This window comes from Cervus elaphus, chromosome 18 (assembly GCF_910594005.1).
Source record: "Cervus elaphus chromosome 18, mCerEla1.1, whole genome shotgun sequence".
Taxonomy (NCBI): domain Eukaryota; kingdom Metazoa; phylum Chordata; class Mammalia; order Artiodactyla; family Cervidae; genus Cervus; species Cervus elaphus.
This window is the reverse complement of record NC_057832.1, coordinates 35,714,010-35,741,717: the sequence shown is the minus strand read 5'-3', so window position 1 is coordinate 35,741,717 and position 27,708 is coordinate 35,714,010. Positions and strand designations below refer to the sequence as shown.

At 37.0% G+C, this 27,708-nt stretch overlaps 1 protein-coding gene across 3 annotated transcripts in view; it reads left to right on the top strand.

Annotated features, from left to right (window-relative positions):
- Window positions 1–17,762, top strand: part of SNX13 (sorting nexin 13) — a 148,433-nt gene extending 130,671 nt beyond the window's left edge. For all 3 annotated transcript variants that reach the window (XM_043871688.1, XM_043871689.1, XM_043871690.1), the window contains 6 exons: window positions 4,513–4,674; window positions 6,129–6,200; window positions 8,722–8,867; window positions 9,138–9,206; window positions 10,814–10,926; window positions 14,259–17,762. In XM_043871688.1, the coding sequence (XP_043727623.1) occupies window positions 4,513–4,674; window positions 6,129–6,200; window positions 8,722–8,867; window positions 9,138–9,206; window positions 10,814–10,926; window positions 14,259–14,506 (810 nt within the window). In that variant the 3' untranslated portion in view covers window positions 14,507–17,762. The remainder of the gene's footprint in view (window positions 1–4,512; window positions 4,675–6,128; window positions 6,201–8,721; window positions 8,868–9,137; window positions 9,207–10,813; window positions 10,927–14,258) is intronic.
- Window positions 17,763–27,708: the final 9,946 nt, after the last annotated feature.

The window sequence follows — 27,708 nt, the reverse complement described above, 5'->3', positions numbered from 1 at the left end:
GTAGGTTAAAATCCAGCAGTAGCTGGAAAGGGGAGGGGAAAAATAAAAGCTTTGTTTCTGAAATGATGCTTTAAGGAAAGTTGGCCTAAGACAAGCCACAGGCTTTCATTAGTTTAAGAAGGAGCTGTTAATACTTCTCATTGGGAGGAAATGTCTTTTAATTGGAGTAAGGATAGTAAAAATGTTAAGTAGACTCTGTCACTGAAAGTATTTATGCCTTTTGAGTGAAATAGTTATTATCTAAATTTATAAGGACACAGGCCTATTCTGGAAATAATATGCTAGGTTAAGACAATAAATTGGTTTGAGTAATAAATTGGTCAAGTTGGGTGAGAAAGCTCACTGGGTGAGAAGGCAAACAGTGGAATCAGGCAGCCTCTGGTTCAAATTCCTGTTCTGCCATTTACTAGTTGTGGCCTGCAAAATGTTACTTGGCCTCTGGGCCTTTAGTTTCCTCAAGATTGAAGGTGTTAATCCTCAATTTAGAGCATGTGTGAATCAAACAAAATAATCTATATATGACAGTGCCTGTCTGAATCAGTGTTGGCTCTTAGAAGTAGTAACAATAGTAACAGGAGCTGCAGCATTAGTTGGGGAAACTGTATGTAGGAATTCTGTTTATTATTTTTGCAACTTTTTAAAAGTCTGAAGTTTTTTCAAAATGAAAATTAAAAGGCTTCCCCACCTCTCATCCCCTATAAAAAGACTAACTTGTTTAAAAAAGATTAAGGAATTGGTACAACTAAGTAAGAATTAACAACTGTAAGAACTTCAGATGATCTCTCAAGGATACCATGGTTTAATATCCAAGTGAATGTTAACATTTCTAAATGGAATGTTTTATCTTAATAAGAAATTCTAGGTTATGTATTTTATAATGGTGGGGGGGAAATATGGTGATCTTATCTTTGTATTTCATGATTGAAGTGATTGAGTTTTAATTCCAACTCTAGAATGGCTTTATTGTCAATAGAGATGCATGGCAATATTCCATCTTTTTTATGTTTGCCTTAGTTTATCTCTTAAGATTGCATCTATTTGAGATAAATTATAAATTAATAATAGCCTTTTGAGATAAAAGAAGCATTGTATTGTTTAGTCACTAAGTTTTGTCCAACTCTGTGACTCCATGGACTGTAGCATGCCAGGCTTCCCAGTCCTTCACTATCTCCCGGAGTTTGCTCAGACTCATGTCCATTGAGTCAGTGATACCATCCAACCATTTCATTCTCTGTAGCCCTTTTTTGCCTCCTGCCCTCAATGTTTCCCAGCATCAGGGTCTTTTCCAGTCAGTCAGTTCTTCCCATCAGGTGGCCAAAGTATTGGAGTTTCGGCTTTAGCATCAGTCCTTCCAGTGATATTCAGGGTTGATTTCCTCCAGGATTGACTGGTTTGAGCATTATATTACACATAGGCAATTTCTTTTTTACCACCCTACAGTAGCGTGTGTATGTGTTTGTATGTATGTGTTTATCTCCAAATAGTTACATGTCACTCTTTAAAAAAATTACTACTAGAATCTAAAAATCCTTTTGAGTCACTTCTGGGAATCCAAAGTAACATACATTTTCATAATTAATATGATTAATAATCATATTAATAATTACTAAGTTCATCTTGACCTCTTTCAGATTATTGGGATAATTTTCATGAATATCAAGAGGAGTTTTCAGCTACATTTCCTTTTTGGATAAATTATAGTTTAATATTTTCCTTAATTATATTTCACTGGAAATTAAATAGCTATTGGAGAAAATAATCTACAAACATTTTATCAGTGGCTAAACAGAGCTTGAAAAATAATACTTTATAACACATTATCTTGATCACACACAATTTGCCTAGCTTTGCAAAATTTATGGGCCTAGTTCCTGGAAGGAGTAATAGACAAGTAGTCTTCTCTATGCACACAGTATCTTTCCAGTTTTTTTTTTTCTTTATCATAGTGTGATGGCATTTTTAAGCTGTAAGTAGGGACCTAAATTTAAATTAAAATTCCCTTGTTTGCGTTTTTAACCGATACAAATAACTGAGGTGACAATTGAATGAATAGCTAACATATATTTAAGTCTGGCTAAGTGTACACTTTTGCAGGCAATCAATAATTTACTAGTCTGCTTGGCAATTTGCAATTGTCGTTTTTTTTTTTTTGCTTTAAACATCTGTTTTTAGACAAATCTTGCTTCTGGAAATGTTATCTTGTGATAGACTGATTTTATGCTTCTAAAATTCTACTTTTTTCAGGGTTGAGAGACATAATCATGTGTAGAGGTTTTTACATGCTCCTTTGCTCCCTCCACTCTCCACCACCAATACAGATGTTTAAGCTTTACCCTCAGAAATTGGAGGGTGAAAAAACAGGAACGAAAAGGGAAATGGATTCTGAAGGTCTAGTATTGGTGTTCAGACAACTATTTTTAATTATTATGTAACTCATGGTATAGATTTAAGTTCTCTTATTTTGAAAGAGTATTAGTGGTAGTTAGCGTCATGCCTGGGCTTCCCAGGAGGCGCTCGTGGTAAAGAACCTGCCTGCCAATGTAGCAGGCATAAGAAATGTGGATTCGATCCCTGGTGGGGGAAGATCCCCTGAAGGAGGACATGGCAACCCACTCCAGTATTCTTGCCTGGAGAATCCCATGGACAGAGAAGCCTGGTGGGCTACAGTCCATGGGGTCACAAAGAGTCGGACAGGACTGAAGCAAATTAGCGTAGCATAGCCTCAGGCCTGGATAGCAGTTGAGGTTGTATTCATTTAACCAACTTAAGGTTGTACTAGCTGAACGCATGTTTCCACTGTGAAGTGTGAGATATATAAAATTCTAAAACACTTTTGATGGTGTTCAAACAATGTTTAATGTAGGTTATAGATTCAAGTGAAATTCATGCCTTTTTTGCTTCTGAAATTCTACCTTATCTGTGAACATTAAAACTTAGTAGAATGGTGGCCACTTTCCCTAACGTTGTGCATTTTAAGTGTGGTGTTCTCGTGTTTATCTCTCTTAAGAATTCTTGTGTTCTAAAACACGTGGCAGTGGTGTCAGTATAGAAGTGATGTCCTGACTAATTTGAACACACTATTCTGGTTAACTGAAAATTACTATTGTATGTAGAATTAGAATTACACACATACATATATATTATAATTTTACACCCAAATATGTATATGTATATATAATTTTACACACAAGCGCACATGCACACATGATGGTTAACTTCTTCTTTTTATCCTTTTTAATCTCTGTATCTCTTCATCAGTGGTAGCTGTTTTCAGGCCTTTCTTCCTCATTTCTCACCTTTGGTTCTACTGTGAATTTGTGGTACTGTGACAGTGTCCCTCCTAAAGGTTGTATTTTCCAGCAAGCAAATCTATAGGACTGTTGTCCCTGCTTAAGCCAAGGAATTATTAAAACTTTTACACTTATCTTGAAATTCACTTTTTGTTGTTATTGTTTATTACAGTACCTATTTCACCTTTTCTGGTTTTCTTGTTCGAAATCATGAAAGCATATTAAATAATTTTATTAATATCTATTAACATGTTTCTTAAACAGTGGGGTTCAGTGTTTTTTGCTATGATTGCTATTATGTTTCTTTTCTTCTTGCATGGAACATAATTTGTTTCTGTGGTAGTTTTTATAAAATTCAACACTTTATGGAAAATATTCTTAGGGTTGTTTGACTTTGGTTTTGTGTCTGGTTTTTATTTTCTCTTTTCCTTCCTTTCCTCCTCCTCTCCCTCCCTCCTTCTCTATTTCTTTCATTTGTTTTGTTTGTTTTTATCTGTTAAAAATCAAGATCCATATGCATCTACTTTGGGTTCTCTATTAGATGGCTCTCGCTTTCTTAATTGAAACTATCTGGCATCTATTACAGTCAGAATGTCAATTTTAAAGCTTCCTATCCCTCTGAGATTATTTCTTTATATATCTCTTAGCATATTTTCTTTATGGTTTTTCTATTCTGCCTTAGTAAAATATGGCTTGCATGTCTGATTTGCAGCTTCTCTTTTTCCTAATAGAGTCCAGATTCCTTCCATAGATTCTAATTGAGCATGAAACCTATCCTAAAAACTACTTTGTTAAATAAACCTTAGTTATTTGAGCTTTCTGTTTGCTTATTGTATCTGCTCATTTACTTTTCAGTATTGCTCAGAATATCTATGTGATTGTCACCTTGAATCATGGCAGAAGTATGTTGTGGCTGTTTATACTTGGTTAAGTTTCTGTTTGGGAAAACTCTTCAATTTTTTCAAAGCTTTTCTTAGTAAGAAGGCAACCCAAGGTTTATACTCATTTTCTTCCAGTAAATATATCACTTGTATATTTGTGTCTGAAAATACATTTTAAAGACACTGAAGACAACAGTGCGGTACTTTTAAAAGGCAAAGAGTTATTATAGACTGGAAAGTTATTACACCTTTCGTGTGTTGCACTTGGTTTTCTGAGGCTTCTGAGTTGAATAATAAACCTGATACAGTGAAGTCATGATATAATATCTTTTTCCCTTTAGATGGACACATTTGTAAATCCACTTCGAAATTCTATGAGGAATGTTTCAAATGCAGTCAAATCCCTTCCTGATAGCTTGGCGGAGGGAATGACTAAAATGTCAGACAACATGGGCAAAATGTCAGAAAGATTAGGTCAAGATATAAGGCAATCATTTTTCAAGGTAAGAAGATGTTTTCTGTAATGTCTGAAAGAAATGATTTTTAGGTCAACTAAGATTTACTGAGCTCCTGCTTAGGTTTACCTTATTTCTCTTTGTAAGTCCAAAGCTCTCTAGACACATAGTCTCATAAAGAATTAAAAAGCTAAAGAGAATTAATTATCAGAAGTGGATACTGTAAAATGTGCTCACTTTTCAGTCCCTAGTGCAATACAATTTAAAAATTCATTTAAAGCACATTTAAAGTTAGTGAAATTAACATTCTTTGTACTGTTTTATTCCATTATACCATATTCATTCTATAATGTTAAAATTTATAGCAAAACAGGTATGTGCTATTGTGTAAATCATACTAGTATTCATCAGCAAACATAAAATTTCTCCTGAGTCACACGATTAAGATTCACAAGATGAAAGGCAGGAAGAGTCTTTCAACATCATCAGTCCTTAGTGTGTAGATGCCTGTGAGAGGAACAGAGGAGTTTGCTTGGAAGCATTTTCATTACGCTAGTAGTAGATCCTGGTGAATCAAGTAGTTTTTTGCTTCCTAATGTACATTTTTAAAAATAATTTCAACCTAGTTGTTTAAAGTTATAATCAAGACTATGAAAGAAATCATGTAGGTATTAGAACTTTCTATTTGTTAGATCATGTTTCAGTGAAGAGGAAATATATATAAACACAGATGGAATTTATTTATTGTAAGAGACAATTCCTAAAATATACTGTGTGTAAATCATACTCTGCCATCAACTCTCATGTCTTCTTGATGCTCCATCTGAATTTCTAATCGTGGGGCAATGCCCCAACACTGAAGTGAGGGTTGTCTGGTGCCGCTTCTGCCGGTAACTACCCTATGACTTCGTACAGAAGTCACTGAACTGTTGCAGGCTTCTTTTTCCTGACCAGTGATGTGCAGGGTTATAACAGGTGATCTTGGTGTCTTTCCTATACTGAGAAATGATTACCAGCTGGCACTGGTCTTTCTGTCCCTTTTCTCAATAACTTACATTATGTGACAATTACTTACTTAGTTTCTTTCAGCCTGTTAACATACTGCAAGGGCTCTTTATGATAGAAGAAAAAAGATTGTAGTTCTGTTCTCTGACTGTGCTATTCACTTTTGTCTTGAAATCATTTAATGTTTCTTAGCTTTAAATTCTAAAAAGTATAGAGGTTTCAATGAGTAATATCTCCTTCCAACTCAAAATGAATCCTTTTTTTTTTAAAGGAAAAAAAATCTGTTGATAATGAAATAATTACTCTTTTATATTTGGTCTTTAATTTTGGATTGTTAATACCTTGTTAATGCTCTATAAATTTTGTTTATATATTGTCCCCAGAATCAAATCTAGTGTTCTTTATTATATTTGACACTCGTTTCAGTTTATTATCTTGTGTTCTTTTATTTTCTGCGTTAGTGTGTTTACTTTGTTCTTCTTTTTTTTTAATACCAGGTTCCTCCTTTAATTCCAAAGACTGATTCAGATCCTGAACATTGTCGAGTTTCAGCTCAACTTGATGATACTGTGAGTTAATTTTTGTTTTGGTAGCAGTCAATTGGAATTCCAGTCATACTTTGCAGATCTTTTTAACTTTCTAATGAAGTATAATATGTATATGTCATTAATGTACTCATATTTTAAACATTAAGTTTGATGAATTCTTACCAACTGAACATCCCCAGTACCCAGCACTATAAACAGGAAGCAGAAGGTCGCCAGTACCCCAGAGAGCCCCTGATGCTCTCCTGCTGTCATTGTCCTCTCCCCTGCCAAGGGTAGCCACTACCCCAACTTCTGCCCTGCTTTCATACTTTATGTAGATGAAACTGTAAGCTGTGTACTCCTTTCAGTCTGGCTTTTTGTTCAACGTTGTGGTAGTCTTCCATGTTCTGTGTGATTGTGGTTTCTTCATTCTTGTGGCCTTACAGTACCACATTTTGTAAATATAATGCAGTTTATTTGCTATGTTATGAACAGTACTCCTATAAACATTTGGGTACGTATCTTTTGATAAAATAAATATGTACACGTTTCTCTCTGTACTCAGAAATGGAATTGCTTGGCCAGAGGTTATAAATATATTCAGTTTTAATAGATACTCTCAAGTAGTTTTCCACACTGTTTACCACTTACATTACCATCAGCAATGCATGAGAATTTCAATGGTTCACAGCCTGCCAAAATTCAATATGTTTATGTTACACCTTTTTAATTTTAGCCATTCTGGTTGTCATATCTCATATGGATTTACATTTCTCTGATGACTGTTAAAATTGTGAACCTCTTTTCGTAAGTCTGTTGTCCACTTGAGTGTCCTGTCTTATATGTCTAGTCCTTTCCCCCATTTTTCTGTTGGCTTGGCTGTCTGTCTTTGTCTTTGATTAGTAAGAGTATGTTGTATAATCTGAGTATTGGTTATTTGTCAGATACAAGCATTTGTATACTGTAAATATCTTCCACTTTGTGTGCTTTTATTCTCTGTGTATAATCTGTGTCTACTGCAAGGTCACATAGATGTTCTCCTATGCTTTTCTTCAAGCATCATTTTTCTTTACCATGCCAAAACTTAGGTTTGCCATTCATCTAGAATTGATTGTTGCGTGTAGAATGATGTAGGAGTCCAGCTAACCTAAGCACTATTCACTGAGAAGGCCTGCTTTCCCAGTGTGTGTTTCTCCCTTGTTACAAGTTAGATTATTTTATGTATTTGAGCGTATGCTTTATATTCTGTCCTATTATGCAGATTTATTTTAAAGTTATAATTATCCCCCTTCAGTTTCTCATTGGATTTCTTTACAGTAAACTGTCTTAAACAAAGATGATATTTTTGTTTTTTCAAGAACATTTTAGAATGTTTATTATGTGTTGTACTGTTATAATATCATAACATTATACCTTTCATTAAGTGTTTATAATTTATTAGAATTGTTATGTGGCACTAAACTCATGAATATACTTGATCAGAAAATAAAGCAGTATTGAGAGTAGATAAGCCGTGAACTTTTGATATGTAAAGAGAAGGCACACTTGATGCATGAGACAAGTGCTCGGGGCTGGTGCACTGGGAAGACCCAGAGGGATCGGGTGGGGAGGGAGGGGGGAGGGGGGTCGGGATGGGGAACACATGTAAATCCATGGCTGATTCATGTCAGTGTATGGCAAAAACCACCACAATATTGTAAAGTAACTAGCCTCCGACTAATAAAAATAAATGGAAAAAAAAAATGTTTACAACACAGTGAAAAATGAATGACTCATGCTGTTTTCTCAGTATTCAAATTACAACATTGATGAGGAAATAGAAAAGAGTAGCTTAGTGATCAAAGAATTATACAATTACTAGCAGTTTTGTTACAGTTCTAGATCTGTACCTTTCTTGTTTTATCTATATATTTCCACATCAAAGCATTCTCTTTGTCTTTCTTTACTTTTTATATCTTTAATTGAATATGCCAATGATAAAAGTGTACAAATTTTTACTTGTTAAAAATTAAAAGAAAATTCTAGTAATTTAGCTGCCTTTTGTAATGTTAGCTGTGTACTGGATTTTATTTCAGGTTCTTTATTGTGAGAATACCTAATATGTACAACTCACTAACGAAGCAAAGCAAAATGTGCTGTGTAGATTTTATTTTGTTCCACTGAATAAAAAGAAATGTTGAGAATATCTTGTCCTTTTGAAAAAGCTGCTCCAGAGAATAGGCAGAGGGGCTAGCTAGCATGTATTATAAACTAGCAGAGAGTCTACTAAAAGATCCCAAATCCTAAGGTCATCATGAATCCACTTTGAGAAGTTTTTTCAGTGCAGCTTTGGAGTTTACTCATCATTGTAGATTTGTCAAATTCTGTTTTCTGTCAAAACAGATGTTAAAAGTATTTTTTGCTAAATTAGAATAAAAAGTCAGTTATAAAGGCTATAGTATAACTTGCTCTCCAGCCTGTAAATAGTAGTAGTAATCATTTGGTAAAAGCAACAAAATTAGCCATTCACAAGAGAGAGATAACTCAAATAAATGTATCTTATTTCTTCCCATTATTTTCTCAGGTGGATGATAATATTCCTCTTAGGGTAATGCTGCTTCTCATGGATGAAGTGTTCGACTTAAAAGAGAGAAATCAGTGGTTGCGAAGGAATATCAAAAACCTACTTCAACAACTTATAAGAGCTACATATGGTGATACTATTAATAGGTACCACTTTTTAAAACAAAAACCAAAAAACTACTTAGAGCTGATCTTACTTAGCTTTTAAAGTTTTACTTTTAGAAGTAGACTGCCCAAACTTTTGTAGCAGAATTTCTTTCTGTGGGCCTTTGAAAAAGGTTATTGAAGCATTCTGTTGCTCTCAGAGATAATCTACACACAAATTAAGTTGCTTACTCCATGAAAGAAGTAATGTTTCTTTATTTGATTCACCTTCTAAAATCTTGACCTTACTCGTTTAAATTTCTTTACTTTCAGAAAAATAGTTGACCATGTTGATTGGATGACCTCACCGGAGCAAGTAGCCGACTTAGTGAAACGTTTCAGGTATATCTTAAGACACAATCACTTCCTGCAGGTAGCACAGAGTTGAGCATTGTTATCACTAACTTTTATCATGTTCCTTTTCTTTCTGGCCATCACATTGGTTTTAGTCATCACTGATGAGCAAAAAGACTTGTAAAAATTATAATAAACACTTATCCCTTGGACCTATTAATCTTTGTTTTCTTTAGAACCAGAATAGAAAAAAATTGTAAATGAAAAAGCTTTTAGGTCTTAGGCTACATTTTATCACAGTAATGTGGCTTTAAAATAATTGAAATATTGGTATAGACATGGCATGGTCATATAATCAGATTACCTAGTTTTGGAGATTAATTTTTCTCTGTTGTATTTGCTAACTTTGATTTTAAGTGAGATATTTTAGAAATTTGTCTCTGACCATGGTCTAAATTTTTATTTAGACCCTTTTATTTATTTTATTTTTATTTAGACTCTTTTATTTAGAACCTCTGAAAAGGTTAAAATTAAGAGCAGTGATACTCCAGTTCATATGTCAATTCTCCAAGAATATTCTCAGCCCTCTTAACTGGGGACTGAGAAGTAAGATTCAGTCCCTTCAAGGAATGCATGGCACGGCAGAGAAATAAACATCTTTTCTAACAGTGAGAGATAAGCAGAACACAAATATACCTGGCATCATGTCCTTTGAAGTAACAGAAACAAGAAGGCAACTATTGATATTGTACAATATTTATTTGGCACTGTCCAACTACTTTACTATGGCCACTTTCTGATTTTATCCTCCTTTACGAGATAGGGATTTTGGTTTCCATTTTGTTACAAGGAAACTGAGAATTTGAGAAGTTCAGCAGCTTGCCCAAAGGCTCACGTGCTAGAAAGTTGGGGAAACAAATTTCTCTAATCTGAAGCTGAGTTTCTCATCACTGTACCATATTGTTTCTAAAAGCTGGACTGCCTTCCCAGGCATGTTCTTTCTGTTTCAGGGTGGGTAAATGTTGTTCCTCTGGAGCACTGATTCTCAACCTTGCCTTGCACTTTGGAATCACTTGAACAGCTTTAAAAAGTACTGATCCTTAGGTCCTATTTGCAAAGAGTCTGACTTAATGCATCTGGTGGAAGGCCTGGACATTGAGTGTTTAAAGCTCCCAGGTGTTCCTAATGTGCAGTCAGTTAAGAACTGTTCTGCACAGGCTCTCTCTGAGACCAGATCCCCAGGTAGAAGCTTAGTTATTGTGCTTTAATTCCTCTCTTTGGCTTGAAGAACTAGGGAACAGTGATCAGCACACTGTAAAGTAAAAAAGAATGGGTTATATAGGTGAATTATATGGATTATATGGATTAATAGATTATATAGGTGTGTTGTTGTAATCAACACAGCTATAAGATGTGGGTGCAGTTACTCCAGGGCATACTTTTGTTATTTTTTTCTTGTGTATATCCTTTTACACATAAAATTAAACCCTGCAGTTAGTTACTATCTGTTGAATATCACACCTATATAGAATTTCAGAAATGTTTCCATTTTCTGTTTGCATTTGTGTTTTCTGTAGAAAATTGGAATAATTTTACCAACTTGTATCATTAGAAAATGAAAATGTTTACAAAATTTATTTAATCTTCTTAAATAGAGATGCCTTTTGGCCAAATGGCATTTTAGCTGAGACTATCCCGTGCAGAGATAAAGGTATTCGAATGAGAACAAGAGTTGCAGGAAAAACTAAATTACTTTCAATTATGCCAGGTAAGTGAACATTTTTAGCATAAATCTCAATTTGTACTTCCAAATTTATGGCATGCATTGAGCATGCCAAATTTAGCTGCCTTTTGACTATAATAATTTACCATTTGATGGCTTATATACTAGGAGGCATTGTGCTAGTCATTTCTCATATATGTTTAACTAATCCTTATAACAATATTGGAGAAGAAAATGGCAACCCACTCCAGTACTCTTGCCTGGAAAATTCCCTGGATGGAGGAGCCTGGTAGGCTACAGTCCATGGGGTCACAAAGAGTCAGACACAACTGAGTGACTTCACTTTCTTTCTTTCTGTAGTTCCTTTTCGAGAAGGAAATGGCAGCCCACTCCAGTGTTCTTGCCTGGAGAATCCCATGGACAGAGGGGCCTGCTGTGCTGCGGTCTATGGGGTTGCAGAGTCAGACACGACTAGGCAACTAACACACACACACACACAATATTATAAAGTTAGGAAGCTGTTAACATCACAGCTTTAAATATGAGGGAAAAAATCAGCTCAAAGGGGTTAAGTGTAAATACCAAATAGATGGTAAAGAATCTGCCTGCAATGCAGGAGACTGGGGTTCGATCCCTGAATTGGGCAGATCCCTTGGAGAAGCCAGTGGCCACCTACTCCAGTATTCTTGCCTGGAGAATTCCATAGACAGAGGAGCCTGGTGGGCTACAGTCCACAGGGTCACAAAGAGTTGGACACGGCTGAGCAACTAAAACACACACACCGAGGTTTAAAGAGTGAGTATTGGAGCTCTGAGTTAGCTTTGAGTTCCTTGAAACCACTGTATTCAATAAAAATTATACTTTTAACCACTTTACTTTGCTGTCTTGAAACATTTTAAGAAGTTGATGATAAAATCTGTGACAGATGAAAGTGAAAGTCACTCAATCGTGTCTTGATTCTTTGTGACCCTGTAGACTATACAGTCCCTGGAATTCTCCAGGCCAGAATACTGGAATGGGTAGCCTTTCCATTCTCCAGGGGATGTCCACAACCCAGGGATCGAATCCAGCTCTCCTGCATTGCAGGCGAATTCTTTACCAGCTGAGCCACAAGGGAAGCCCAAGAATTACGGGAGTGGGTAGCCTCTCCCTTCTCCAGGGGATCTCGGCAACCCAGGAATCAAACAAGGGTCTCCTGAATTGCAGGCAGATTCTTTACCAACTGAGCTATCAGGGAAGCCCATGACAGATGAAAGGGCTAATAAGGTATAATGAAGTATGAGGTTTTCAGAAAGAATATTTGTTCTGTTTAGGAGAACAAACATTTCTTCAAAGAATCCCTTTGAAACAACTGATTGGTCCATGCTTAATCTCCGCCAAAATGTGATCCTAAAGAAAGTATACATAGTGGCATTCTTTTGGTGTAATTTGAATTATTTTAGAACTCTGCTGTCTCACTAACTTAGATATTTACTTTGTCCATTTGTCGTCTCTCAGTAAGAGAAGTTTTGTTTGGTTGGGTGGTTGATTTCTCCTATGGTGATAAATGTCTTTTAAAATACCTAGATATCTCTTCTCCACGTTTTAATTATGGATGTAGGAAATACAAAAGTATTTAAGTTCTCAATATCTTATTTCTTTTCCTATAATTTTGTTTTTCTTTAAACCTAATTTTCATTATAGATTTTAATCAACTTTCTCTTCTGTCCATTAAATTGGATATTTGCCACATGGATATTTATTTCACCCTATAGACTATACTGTTGCATTTGGAGATAAAAAGCAAGTTATAGAAATAACATTTTAGAAAAATAAAGAGAAACAGTAGCCTAGGATATTAATATACTTTTAGAATAAACCAGATGGTGCTTTAGGTGGACTCAGTTATGGAGTAGAAAGAAATCTTAATGCATTTATACAATAAATATTTACTGAGAGCATTTCATGAGCCAGACACTATTCTTCACACTGATCTTTGCCTCCTTAGAGTTTACACTCTACTGGGGGACACAGGTGACACACAAAAGGAATAGATGAAGCACAGCACATTGGATAGCGCTAAGGAGCCGAGGAGACAGGCAGTGCAGGGAAGTGGGAGTGGCAGGTGAATTGCAGTTGTGAGTGAATGACACTTACATGAAGACTTGAAGGAAGTGAAGAAAGATATAAAAGTAGGTATTTTTATATATACAGAATTCTTCACCTGTTTTTTAGTGAATTTAAAAACTAATTGCTTAAAATTATATTGTACCCTAGTTAGAAACATACTTTTTGGGAGTTGCATGTTACTTTTGAAAGCAATAAAGTATTGTTTTGGGGGCCCTGTTTATAAATTAATTAAGAATGATCCTACTTAATTATAAGTAATTAAGACTGATGTTCCCACACTCAGGTGTCTCTGGTAACTTCATGTTGCCTGTGAGTAAACTCCAGACGTGCTCACCCTGCCAGCTGCAGCACTGCCAGTTTTCCATTCTTTTCACCACTTTCTCTTACAGGAATCCTAAAATTGAGCCAAACCGTACTACCCCATTTCTTGAGCCTGTCTTGTTTGTTTGTTTGTTTTCCCCACTTAGTGCTCATTTCCTTATTCATGTTCTTAAATCCTTTATCTGTTTGTACCAATCAGATCCTGCCAATGCACTGTTAGTGTGTTGTGAGTTTTTTTAAATCAGAGATCAAGTTTCCACATTTCTTTGTAGTATTTCTCATTGTGCATTAGATGGAGAATATTTGTATAGTGTTTTAGAGTTTATAGATCGCTTTTCACTTTATCTCATCAAAGCTTTTAAATTCTCACAATAATAATGATATTGGTTATTATAAATTCTCATTTTACAGATGAGGAAAGAAACTCAGGGTGGGTGAGTTATATAGGTATTAAGGGACAGGGCTTCCCAGATGGCTCAGTGGTAAATAATCGGCCTGCCAACGCAGGAGACGCAGGAGACGTGGGTTCCATCCCTGTATCAGGAATATCCCAAAGAGGTGGAAATGGCAACCCACTCAAGTATTCTTGCCTAGAAAATCCCACAGACAGAGGAGCCTGGTGGTCTGCCGTCCATGGGGTCATAAAGAGTCGGACACAGCTGAGTGACATTAAGGGACAAGATTATAACACTTAATTTTGGGTTTCTGAGTCTGGGTCCTGCTTTCTCTATTGTTGTATTGTCTCCCAGTACCACACAAGTGCGTGCATACTTGTGACGTGTATAAGTTTTAAGTCAGTTATTAAACTTATATTAAGGTCATTCACTGAATACTGGCTATTTGTCAGTTACTCACATGTGTACTTTACATGTTTTAACTTGGAATACTTTTGGTCTTGTACTTCCTTTGAATAATGAATTGTGTTTATTTCCCCTCTGCTTATTTAGATGAACTGAAGCACATTATTGGAGCTGAGACAACTCGGAAAGGTATTCTTCGTGTTTTTGAAATGTTTCAGCACAACCAGTTAAATAGGAGAATGGTTTATGTCTTTTTGGAAGGCTTTTTGGAAACCTTATTTCCACAGTATAAATTCCGTGAACTTTTCAACAAACTGCATTCACGGTCAAAGCAGATGCAAAAATATAAACAGAAACTTCAAACTACTCAAGCGCCTTCTTTACAGAAAAGGTGACACTCCAATCTCTGAAACTGGTGTTCATTTTGTCCAGGACTAATGGTATGGACGGATCTTCTGGGGCTTAGCTCATATACTGTGTGTCTGCACCAGTCTCTTAGTGTCTCAGAACAGATTATTAATACATCCATGTGACTGCCATTCTCCTCCTCATTGTCTGTAACCCAGCCACTTGTACCAAGAGAGGTTTCTGTGTCTTGAATGATTCGGTGCATATTTTTGCAACACTGAGAGGATGCTGCCTACAGCTCAAGCAAGAAGGACGTTGGTTTCTTCCGTTTCAGAGTAATCAGCATTCTCCAGCAATGACAGAGTGCCAGAGTGTATATGTAAGAGCTAAGGAAAGCACAAAACAATGGTTCACAGATAAATTGGCTAACTTGTTTAACAGTGGGAAACTGTGCAATGTACTGTTGGGAGGGGTTTGTTTTGCATAATGGTTTTGTATATCTTTGTCGGAATTTTGATATAGTGTAGATTAGCCAGGTGAATGATCTTTGAAACATCTGTTTCAGGTCTAGGGAAAATGACAGAATGCCCTTAAAGTATGAAGTGACATTATATCCAAATTATACTTTTGTTTTCATGACATAGAAACCTAGTGTAAAATAAAACCAGTCACAACCAAAGTTTGATTGGATTTGTTATTCATTGGCAGAAAACAGATTTTAAGTAATTCTTCTATGTCTTAAGGGCTCTATTTTGCTCTTATGGTACTCATAATTAAGTTTTATTTTGGCATTCTGTGTGCAAAAAGAAGCATATGGTGGCTCTTAAGTTTTGAAGTTATTACAGCTTTCTTTAAGAGATTACTGATTATATAATAGGGGCTAGAATTTGTTGAAAGAACTGCCAAATACTTCTTAAAATACAGAAATTTAAAAAATAAAAAGTACTCTGTTGAAAGTTACTCTATGATAATTTTAAATTGTGTGATCTAGACATACGTTAGGTGATTGCAAAAGTAGCAAATCAAAGGATTAAATGAGCTTATAAGTCATATGTAAACGTACAAATTCCTAACTCTATTACAGTGTACATATATGAAAATAAATAATGAAAACAGAACTATAATATTTTTTAAAATATGCTTTTATTTATATTTTGCATAATGTAAAATTCTACTAAATAAAGCAAGTTGGCAAAACCCCTCGGTGTATACATTTAAGACCCTAAAATAATTTTATACCAACAACAAAATACCTTTTCCAGTTTTGGAGCTTCTGCATTTCCTATAGTTTTCTCAGTCTCCATTTGTCCATCTTGGAAGTCTTCATATGTTTTATATGCAGGATTTCTGCATAGTTTAACTTCCACTGGCTAAGTGTTTCGGTATCTCAGCGTTTTTTGTTTTAAAAATATTTAACACTAAAACCTTATAATAGTGAAGCTATTTGTCAGACCACTGAGCCAAGATGCTGGTGTTAAAAGAACTTCCGGGTGCTTAAGATAAAGGGACAGAGTATTGGTATCCCAGTTGTTTGGGAGTTTTAAGATTGGAACAAGATGTTATTGTCTTGTTCTTGCTGAGATCCTACTTACGAAGCAAAGCCTGATAGAATAAAGCCTTCCTTTAAAGCTTTATGATAATAATCATATTTATTAATAATGCTGTTATGCATACTTACAGTTTGCATATATTCAGCCTGTGTTGCATGTCTTCAGGATTACATACATTAAATCCCTTTCATTTAAACTTCCAAATGAGAAAAGATCTTTATTGACTCTGGTGGAAGAAATAATATTTCTTCTCAATGTATCTTCCTGCCCCAGGCTTTAGAAGAAACATGTGAAACATGTCTGTAGGAAGCATCAGCATGGCCGTAAGTGCAATGATTTTCAGATACACCCCTGCCCATTCCCAGTCTATTTTTGACATAAGTAAATATTAAGAGTGAACAGAAGGATTCATGTAAGAGTCTACTGTGTACGTGTGAAAAAGCATTTCTAGATAATGTGAGGAGCACTGGCCACCAACCAGGGAAAGGTCATGCAGGATCGCAGATTTTCATGAAGCCCTGCAAGATAACTGCAGTCATACCAAAAACTATTAGAGTAAATGGGTTTTTAAAATAACTTTTGTTTAAAAGAGTTTATATTTCAAAAGCAGAAATATCAAATGGTAGTCTATGTAAACGGTTGTGCATCTTCTCTTTGCACATCTATGTTTTACATCAGAGAAAGCCGTGGTCATGCTAAAATTAGAGATACTTTTTGAGTGATTTGGTCGAGCTGTGTGTAAAATATTTAACCCAGAAGTCAAGTACAGTGTACTATGTTTAATAAAGTTACTACATTTAATGCATTTATTGCATATATGAATATATACAGGAAAAGGCTTTATGTCTTCTGATATTTGATTTTTGAATGTGTTTTTAAGTCAGTGGTGCCTTTAGGCAAGAACCTTCAAAATTAATCATTATTTGAGTTTTTCTGATTTTTCAGGTAACATAAACTATTTAGAAACCTTCACTACTAACTTACAGTTCATTCCTCTAAAAAACTGATTGTATGATTTAAATATAATACTTAGATGGGCATTTCCTGTGATTAGGGTTTTCTGAATAGTTGCTGAAAACAATTGTGCCATTGACCAATGGATGCACTTGGTTAGCCTTAATTTTTATTTTAAGAAACATTTAAAACTTTCTTGAATATAGTAGTTCCTTCATTTTAAGTTTGTGCTGCAGGTGTTTGGAAAAAAATCAAACAGTTAAGCGCTACTAGAAAGTGTACCAATTTTTAAAAAATTAAGAACAATATAAAATTTCACAATCTAAAATTTTAATTTGTGCAATATTTTCATTTAATGCATGTGTATTTGAGTAATTGTAAAATAAATGAATTTTTAATGTTTTGAGATCTAGTTAAACTGTCTTCTTAACCCAACAACTTACATTCCGTTGTTGCTGCATCCTTTTATTTAAGGACTTGTTTTAAAAGTCGTTTTGTCACTCCTTGTAAAATTATTTTGTTATTAGTAAATTTTGCTTATAGGAGCATGGCTCCTGTATTACAAGGGAAAAATATAAAGAGCACATTTTAGGATTACAGTTGTTTAAAGATAACTTGTGCATATCATTGTACAATAAGTGTCAACTGTGTGCCTAACTATTCTATCAATACTTCTTTAACAAAGAAGAAACAGCAATCAGAATGTCAGTTATTTTTATTGAACTAAAAAGACTTAAAATTTTATTTGGTTTGCATTATGTTTTGTCCATTAGAAAATACTAATAAAGTATTAACAAACCTTTTTGTTGAATTTTATTTCATAGTGATGTATTTTTATTACTTTTAAAAAGTGCTTGTTCAGTTGTCTTACCTTTAGTATCTGTGTGTATTTTCCTTTCTTTTCAATTTGGAAATCAAGCAACTCAAGTTCCAGGTTGATGGATAAACTACTGGGTGATTACTGACTTACTACAACAAACTAAATTTACTTTTTCCTTTCATGGGGCAAGTAATTTACTACCTCAATGTTAAAGAAACTTCATTCTTCCCTACATACAAAATTATAATTTTCCCATAAAGGGAAAGATCTATAAGTAATCCATTAACAATTTTTGTTTGAGCTCATTTTACATTCATAATAGGCCTGCTATTATGAGGTTTCAGTTTTAAAGGCAGTAGATTCAGTACTGTGCAATGTAGCTCGGCCTCATGGGTCGTAGTATTTGCAGCCATCTTGGATCTAGATCCACAGACTTCTCAGACATCAGTGTGATTACTCCTCCTCTAACAGGGGCAGTCATATTGTTTTTTGAAATACTTACTGTAAAATATTGACCCCTTTAAGATGTTCCTAAAGAAATAGTTTTATACTTCTGTGTAACTTATGCAAATCTATATATTATCCAAAACCCTGAAATCTTCCTTCACAATTCAAATGATTGTATCAAAAGTTCTAAAAAGTTATATAATAAAGAACCCTGTTTAACTTTGTTTTTCAAACTTCCCAAACTTAGTTAACTATAGAATCTTTTCTTATAACTGTCTATGAATGGGTTTCCCAGGTGGCTCAGATGGTAAAGAATCTGCCTGCAATGCAGGAGACCCGGGTTCGATCCTTGGGTTGGGAAGATCCCTTGGAGAAGGGAATAGCTACCCACCCCAGTATTCTTGCCTGGAGAATTCCATGGACAGAGAAGCCTGGTGGGCTATAGTCCATGGGGTTTCAGAGAGTCGGACATGACTGGGCAACTAAGACTTCCTCTTCACCTCAGGGGAGAAGAAAGCAAAGTGAAGCCTTTTTAAATTAGGAAATAGAAAGGAGACAAGAAAACCAATGGATTTAGGACACAGTGTTGTGGGGGGTTTTGTTTTCGTTTTTCTGGCTTTTTTTAAACTTATCATTCCAATGCAGAGTTCAGTGTTTGAAAGAAAGAAGAATTTGAAAAATTTACGGCACATATTGAAGTTGAATTTGCCTCTGGATACCAGAATAATGAATTCAGTGAGGGATAATAGAGTATTGTCTCATGAGGAGGAGGAAAGGTACTTGCCCAAGGATCTTCCTGATATGATCAAAAAGTGAAGTGTTAGTTGTTGAGTCACATCCAACTCTTTGCAACCCAGTGGACTCTTTATAAGCCGTCCAGGCTCCTCTGTCCGTGGAATTGTCCAGGCAAGGACATTGGAGTGGGCAGCCAGAGGATCTTCCCAACCCAGGGGTTGAACCCAGGTTTCCTGCATTGCCGGCAGATTCTTTACCATTTGAGCCACCTGGGAAGCCTGATCAAGGAGTTGTTCAGTCATGTCTGACTCTGCAACCCCATGGACTGCAGCATGCCAGGCTTCCCTGTCCTTTAGCATCTCTCAGAAGTTGCTCAAACTCACGTGCATCGAGTCGGTGATGCCATCCAACCATCTCATCCTCTGCTTCCAACCTTCTCCTCCTGCTTTCAATCTTTCCCAGCATTAGGGTCTTTTCAAATGACCTTTTTGCATGAGGTGGCCAAAGTATTGGAGCTTCAGCATCAGTCCTTTCGATGAATATTCAGGATTGATTTCCTTTAGGATTGACAGGTTTGATCTTGCAGTCCAAGGTAGTAGGAAATGCAAAGGAGAGAGAAATGTAATACAGGTCGGCTTTTAAAATGTGTGTGAGACATTGATCCATGTATAATAGGGAGGTGCTATGTTTGATCTAGGAACAAAGGCAGCAGCCAACAACTTGGTATTTCACATACACGAAAAATTAATGGAATGAAAATTATACTTACTTTATCTGTTTACCAGTGCACAGTGTATGAGAATTGTATGAAATGTGACATTTTAATTAAGATGGTAAACATGAACTATTACATGTCATTGAGTGGAATAAAACAATAGGTCTACTTGTTTGTTGGAAAGCTCCAAGACCACCCCTTGATGATTCACTAGGAGGGCTCACAGGACTGTGCCTTTATTCATAGAGTAAAGACTTCTTGCAGCAGAGCGATACAGAAAAAGACCAACAGGAAAGGATGCACGTGACTAAGTTTGAGGGAAGCTGGCCACCAGCTTACAAAGTTCTCTCCCAATGCAGTCTTGCAGGATATACTTAATTTCCCCCTAGCAATGACTTGTGACAATAGGTGTGAAACGTGGTTGGTCAAGGAAGCTCATTCAAGACTGCCTGACACACACCAAAATGCTGGAAAGCGCATGTTCCACACACAAACCATGTGTTATGTACAAACAGATTGCACATGGTGAGCCACTTGTATCAGTTTTGGGAATGGTAGGAATAGCCCTAAAATCTAAGTTCTCAAATACCTGAGAACAAAGGCCAGCGTCACAAGCAGACCTTTCAAAGGACGAGTCATACCTGCTATGTTGACTCTCTTCTGCACAGCCGTATACCATGATCCAAAGAAGTGGCTAGTAGAAGGTGATGAGTTGCACTGAAGATCTTTACGATTTATCCTTGTGTAGAAGCCTAGAAGTGAAAACATGGCAGGATTTAGATTCAGGTGAAAGGGTTATGCCAATCTAATCACAAACTAGCCAATCTAATCACACAGACCACAGTCTTGTCTAACTCAATGAAACTAAGCCAGGCCGTGTGGGGCCACCCAAGACGGACAGGTCATGGTGGAGAGGTCACACAGAATGGTCCACTGGAGAAGGGAATGGCAAACCACTTCAGTCTTCTTGCCTTGAGAACCCCATGAACAGTATGAAAAGGCAAAATGATAGGATACTGAAAGAGGAACTCCCCAGGTCGGTAGGTGCCCAATATGCTACTGGAGATCAGTGGAGATATAACTCCAGAAAGAATGAAGGGATGGAGCCAAAGCAAAAACAATACCCAGTTGTGGATGTGACTGGTGATAGAAGCAAGGTCTGATGCTGTAAAGAGCAATATTGCATAGGAACCTGGAATGTTAGGTCCATGAATCAAGGCAAGTTGGAAGTGGTCAAGCAGGAGATGGCAAGAGTGAATGTTGACATCTAGGAATCAGCGAACTGAAATGGCCTAGAATGGGTGAGTTTAACTCAGATGACCATTATATCTACTACTGTGGGCAGGAATCCCATACAAGAAATGGAGTAGCCATCATGGTCAACAAAAGAGTCCGAAATGCAGTACTTCCATGCAGTCTCAAAAATGACAGAATGATCTCTGTTCGTTTCCAAGGCAAACCATTCAGTATCACGGTAATCCAAATCTATGCCCCAACCAGTAATGCTGAAGAAGCTGAAGTTGAACGGTTCTATGAAGACCTACAAGACCTTTTAGAACTAACACCGAAAAAAAGACGTCCTTTTCATTATAGGGCACTGGAATGCAAAAGTAGGAAGTCAAGAAACACCTGGAGTAACAGGCAAATTTGGCCTTGGAGTACAGAATGAAGCAGGGCAAAGGCTAATAGAGTTTTGCCAAGAGAAGGCACTGGTCATAGCAAACACCCTCTTCCAACAACACAAGAGAAGACTCTGCACATGGACATCACCAGATGGTCAACACCGAAATCAAACTGATTATATTCTTTGCAGCCAAAGATGGAGAAGCTCAATACAGTCAGCAAAACAAGACCAGGAGCTGACTGTGGCTCAGATCATGAATTCCTTACTGCCAAATTCAGATGTAAATTGAAGAAAGTAGGGAAAACCACTAGACTCTTCAGGTATGACCTAAATCAAATCCCTTATGACTATACAGTGGAAGTAAGACATAGATTTAAGGGACTAGATCTGATAGAGTGCCTGATGAACTATGGACGGAGCTTCATGACATTGTACAGGAGACAGAAATCAAGACCATCCCCATGGAGAAGAAATGCAAAAAGGCAAAATGGCTGTCTGAGGAGGCCTTACAAACAGCTGTGAAAAAAAGAGAAGCGAAAAGCAAAGGAGAAAAGGAAAGTTATTCCCATTTGAATGCAGAGTTCCAAAGAATAGCAAGGAGAGATAAGAAAGCCTTCCTCAGTGATCAATGCAAAGAAATAGAGGAAAACAACAGAATGGGAAAGACTAGAGATCTCTTCAAGAAAATTAGAGATACCAAGGGAACATTTCATGCAAAGATGGGCACAATAAATGACAGAAATGGTATGGACCTAACAGAAGCAGAAGATATTAAGAAGAGGTGGCAAGAATACACAAAAGAACTGTACAAAAAAGATCTACATGACCCTGATAATCACGATGGTGTGATCACTCACCTAGAGCCAGACATCCTGGAATGTGAGGTCAGGTGGGCCTTAGAAAGCATCACTATGAACAAAGCAAGTGGAGGTGATGGAATTCCAGCCAAGCTATTTCAAATCCTGAAAGATGATGCTGTGAAAGTGCTGCATTCAATATGCCAGCAAATTTGGAAAACTCAGCAGTGGCCACAGGACTGGAAAAGGTCAGTTCATTCCAATCCCAAAGAAAGGCAATCCCAAAGAATGTTCAAACCACACAATTGCAGTCATCTCACACACTAGTAAAGTAATGCTCAAAATTTTCCAAGCCAGGCTTCAGCAATATGTGAACTCTGAACTTCCAGATGTTCAAGCTGGTTTTAGAAAAGGCAGAGGAACCAGAGATCAAATTGCCAACATTCACTGGGTCATCGAAAAAGCAAGAGAGTTCCAAAAATACATCTATTTTTGCTTTATTGACTATGCCAAAGCCTTTGACTGTGTGGATCACAATAAACTGTGGAAAATTCTGAAAGAGATGGGCATACCAGACCACCTGACCTGTTTCTTGAGAAACCTGTATACAGGTCAGGAAGCAACAGTTAGAACTGGACATGGACAAACAGACTGGTTCCAAATAGGAAAAGGAGCACATCAAGGCTGTATATTGTCACCCTGCTTATTTAACATATGCAGAGTACATCATGAGAAACACTGGGCTGGAAGAAGCACAAGCTGGAATCAAAATTGCTGGGAGAAATATCAATAACCTCAGATATGCAGATGACACCACCCTTATGGCAGAAAATGAAGAGGAACTAAAGAGCCTCTTGATGAAAGTGAAAGAAGAGAGTGAAAACGTTGGCTTAAAGCTCCACTTTCAGAAAACTAAGATCATGGCATCTGGTCCCATCACTTTATGGGAAATAGATGGGGAAACAGTGGCTGACTTTATTTTTTGGGGGCCTCCAAAATCACTGCAGATGGTGATTGCAGCCATGAAATTAAAAGACACTTACTCCTTGGAAGGAAAGTTATGACCAACCTAAACTGCATATTAAAAAGCAGAGACATTACTTTGCCAACAAAGGTCCGTCTAGTCAAGGCTATGGTTTTTCCAGTGGTCATGTATGGATGTGAGAGTTGGACTCTAAAGAAAGCTGAGTGCCAAAAAATTGATGCTTTTGAACTGTGGTGTTGGAGAAGACTCTTGAGAGTCCCTTGGACTGCAAGGAGATCCAACTAGTCCATCCTAAAGGAGATCAGTCCTGGGCGTTCATTGGAAGGACTGATGTTGAAGCTGAAAACTTTGGCCACTCCAATACTTTGGCCACCTCATGTGAAGAGTTCACTCATTGGAAAAGACCCTGATGCTGGGAGGGATTGGGGGCAGGAGGAGAAGGGGACAACAGAGGATGAGATGGCTGGATGGCTTCACGGACTCTATGGACATGAGTTTGAGTAATCTCTGGGAGTTAGTGATGGACAGGGAGGCCTGGCGTGCTGTGATTCATGGTTCGCAAAGATTCGGACACGACTGAGCGACTGAACTATACTGAAAGGGTTATGCAGGTGAAATAAAATGACTGTGATAATGTTATATGTTCCAATCCTAGAAGCTGCAGGAACGTATTTGTGTATTTCCAATAAGATTCCAACAGCAAGCAGTTGTATAGCACTTACTAATCACAGTTTTTTGAGTTGTAGATACTAGTGATACTTTTCAGTTTATAGATGAGGAAGCTGAAGCATACCAAAGTTTTAGACCTTACAAGTGATCAGGCTGAAATTTCAACTCAGGTGATCTAGTCTTTAACAGCATCATCTTTTGAATCTGAAATTGGCTCAACTGGAATTCCATCACCTCCACTAGCTTTGTTTGTAGTGATGCTTCATAAGGTCCACTTGACTTCACATTCCAGGATGTCTGGCTCTAGGTGAGTGATCACACCTTCGTGGTTGTCTGGGTCATGAAGATCTTTTTTGTATAGTTCTGTGTATTCTTGCCACCTCTTCTTAATATCTTTTGCTTCTGTTGTTAGGCCCATACCATTTCTGTCCTTTATTGTGCCCGTCTTTGTATGAAATGTCTCTTATCTTTTTGAGATCTCCAGTCTTTCCCATTCTATTATTTTCCTCTATTTCTTTGCATTGATCACTGAGGAATGCTTTTTTTTTTAATTTTTTTATTGAAGAATAATTGCTTTACAGAATTTTGTTGTTTTCTTTCAAACCTCAACATGAATCAGGCATAGGTATACATATATCCCCTCCCCTTTGAACCTCTCCCCCATCTCCCTCCCCATCCCATCCCTCTAGGTTGATACAGAGCCCCTGTTTGAGTTTCCTCAGCCACACAGCAAATTCCCACTGGCTATCTATTTTACACATGGTAATGTAAGTTTTCATGTTACTCTTTCCATACATCTCATCCTCTCCTCCCCTCTCCCCATGTCAGTAAGTCTACTCTGTGTCTGTTTCTCCATTGCTGCCCTGTAAATAAATTCTTAAGAACCATTTTTCTATATTCCGTATATGTGCATTAGAATATGATATTTATCTTTCTCTTTCTGACTCACTTTACTCTGTATTATAGGTTCTAGGTTCATGCACCTCATCAGAACTGACTCAAATACATTCCTTTTTATGGCTGAGTAATATTCCATTGTGTATATGTACCACTACTTCTTTATCCATTCATCTGTCAAAAGGCATCTCTGTTGCTTCCATGTTCTAACTATTGTAAATATGCTGCAATGAACAATGGGATACATGTCTTTTTCAATTTTGGTTTCCTTTGGGTATATGTGTAGGAGTGGGATTGCTGGGTCATATGGTGGTTTTATTCCTAGATTTTTAAGGAATCACCATACTGTCTTCCATAGTCGCTGTATCAATTTACATTCCCACCAACAGTGCAAGAGCATTCCCTTTTCTCCACACCCTCTCCAGCATTTATTGTTTTAGACTTCTTGATGGTGGCCATTCTGACCTGTTTGAGGTGATATCTTATTGTGGTTTTGATGTGCATTTCTCTAATGAGCAATGTTGAGCATCTTTTCATGTGTTTGTTAGACATCTTTATGTCTTCTTGGAGAAATGTCTGTTTAGGTCTTTTTCCCACTTTTTGATTGGGTTGTTTGTTTTCCTGGTATTGAGTTGTGTGAGCTGTTTGTATATTTTGAAAATTAATCCTTTGTCAGTTGTTTCATTTGCTAATATTTTCTCCCTTTCCAAGGTCTTTTTACCTTGCTTATAGTTTCCTTTGCTGTGCAAAAACTTTTAAGTTTAATCAGATCCCACTTATTTACTTTTGTTTTTATTTCCTTACTCTAGGAGGTGGGTCATGGAGGATCTTGCTTTGACTTATGTCATTGACTGTTCTGCCTATGTTTTTCTCTAAAAGTTTTATAGTTGCTGGTCTTACATTTAGGTCTTTAATCCATTTTGAATTTACCTTTGTGTATCGTGTTAGGAGGTGTTCTAATTTCTTCTTTTACATGTAGCTGTCCAGTTTTCCCAGCATCATTTATTGAAGAGGCTGTCTTTGCCTCATTGTATATTCTTGCTTCCTTTGTCAGAAATAAGTTACCCATAGGTACATGGGTTTATTTCTGAGGTTTCCATCTTGTTTCATTGGTCTATATTTCTGTTTTTATGCCAGTACCATACTGTCTTGATGACTGTAGCTTTGTAGTATAATCTCAAGTCAGGAAGGTTGATTCCTCCAGCTCCATTCTTCTTTCTCAAGACTGCTTTGGCTATTTGGGGTCTTTTATGTTTCCATATGAATTGTGAAAATTTTTGTTCTAATTCTGTGAAAAAATGCCATTGGTAATTTGATAGGGATCACATTGAATCTGTAGATTATGAGGAACGCTTTCTTAACTCTTCTTGCTATTCTTTGGAACTCTGCATTCAAATGAGTATGTCTTTCCTTTCCTCCTTTGCCTTTAGCTTCTCTTCTTTTCTCAGCTATTTGTAAGGCCTCCTCAGACATCCGTTTATTCTTCTTGGGGATGGTCTTGATCACTGCCTCCTGTACAGTGTCACGAACCTCTGTCCATAGTTCTTCAGACACTCTGTCTATCAAATCTAATCCCTTGAATCTATTTGTCACTTCTACTACTGTTAAAGTAGTAGAAATATACCAGAAAATTTACAAAACTCAGCAGTGGCCACAAAACTGGAAAACGTCCATTTTCATTCCAATCCCAAAAAGGCAATGCCAAAAAATGTTCAAACTACCACACCATTGCACTCATCTCACATGCTAGCAAAGTTATGCTCAAAATTCTCCAAGCCAGGCTTCAATCATAGGTGAACTGTGAACATCCAGATATTCAAGCTGGATCTATAAAGGGTAGAGGAACCAGAGATCAAATGGCCAGCATCCATTGGATCATTGAAAAAGCAAGAGAGTTCCAGAAAAACATTTTCTTTATTGACTACACCAAAACTTTGACTGTGTGGATCACAACAAACTGTGGAAAATTCTTCCAAGAGATGGGAATATCAGACCACCTTACCTGCCTCCTGAGAAATCTGTATGCAGGTCAAGAAGCAACAGTTAGAACTGGGTGTGGAACAACAGACTGGTTCCAAGTCAGGAAAGAAGTATGTCAAGGTTGTATATGTCACCCTGCTTATTTAATTTACATGCAGCATACATCATGTGAAATGCCAGCATGATGAAGCACATGGATGCTTCATCCATGGATGAAGCACAAGCTGGAATCAAGATTGCTGGGAGAAATATCAATAACATCAGATATGCAGATGACACCACCCTTATGGCAGAAAGTGAAGAACTAAAGAACCTCTTGATGAAAGTGAAAGAGCAGAGTGAAAAAGTTGGCTTAAAACTCAACATTCATAAAAGTAAGATCATGGCATCTGGTCCCATCACTTCATGGCAAATAGATGGGGAAACAGTGGAAACAGTGACAGACTTAATTTTTTCGGGTTGCAGATGGGGACTGCAGCTGTGAAATTAAAAGACGCCTGCTCCTTGGAGGAAAAGTTATAACCAACCTAGACAGCATATTAAAAAGCAGAGACATTACCTTGCCAACAAAGGTCCATGTAGTCAAAGCTATGGTTTTTCCAGTAGTTATGCATGGATATTAGAGTTGGACTATAAAGAAACCTGGGCACTGAAGAATGAATGCTTTTGAACTGTGGTGTTGGAGAAGACTCTTGAGAGTCCCTTGAACTGCAAGGCAACCCAACCTGTCCATCCTAAAGGAAATCAGTCCTGAATATTCATTGGAAGGACTGATGCTGAAGGTCCAATACTTTGGTCACCTGATAGGAAGAGCCAACTCATTTGAAAAGACCCTGATGCTGGGAAAGATTGAAGGTGGGAGGAGAAGGGGACAACAGAGGATGAGATGGTAGGATGGCATCACTGACTTGATGGACATGAGTTTGAGTAAGCTTTGGGAGTTGGTGATGGACAGGGAAGCCCAGCGTGCTGCAGTCCTTGGGGTTGCAAAGAGTTGGACACGACTGAGCGACTGAATGAACTGATCTGAGTCTAGAGTCTGTGCCACAGTTTCTCAACAGTAGTGTTATTGATAG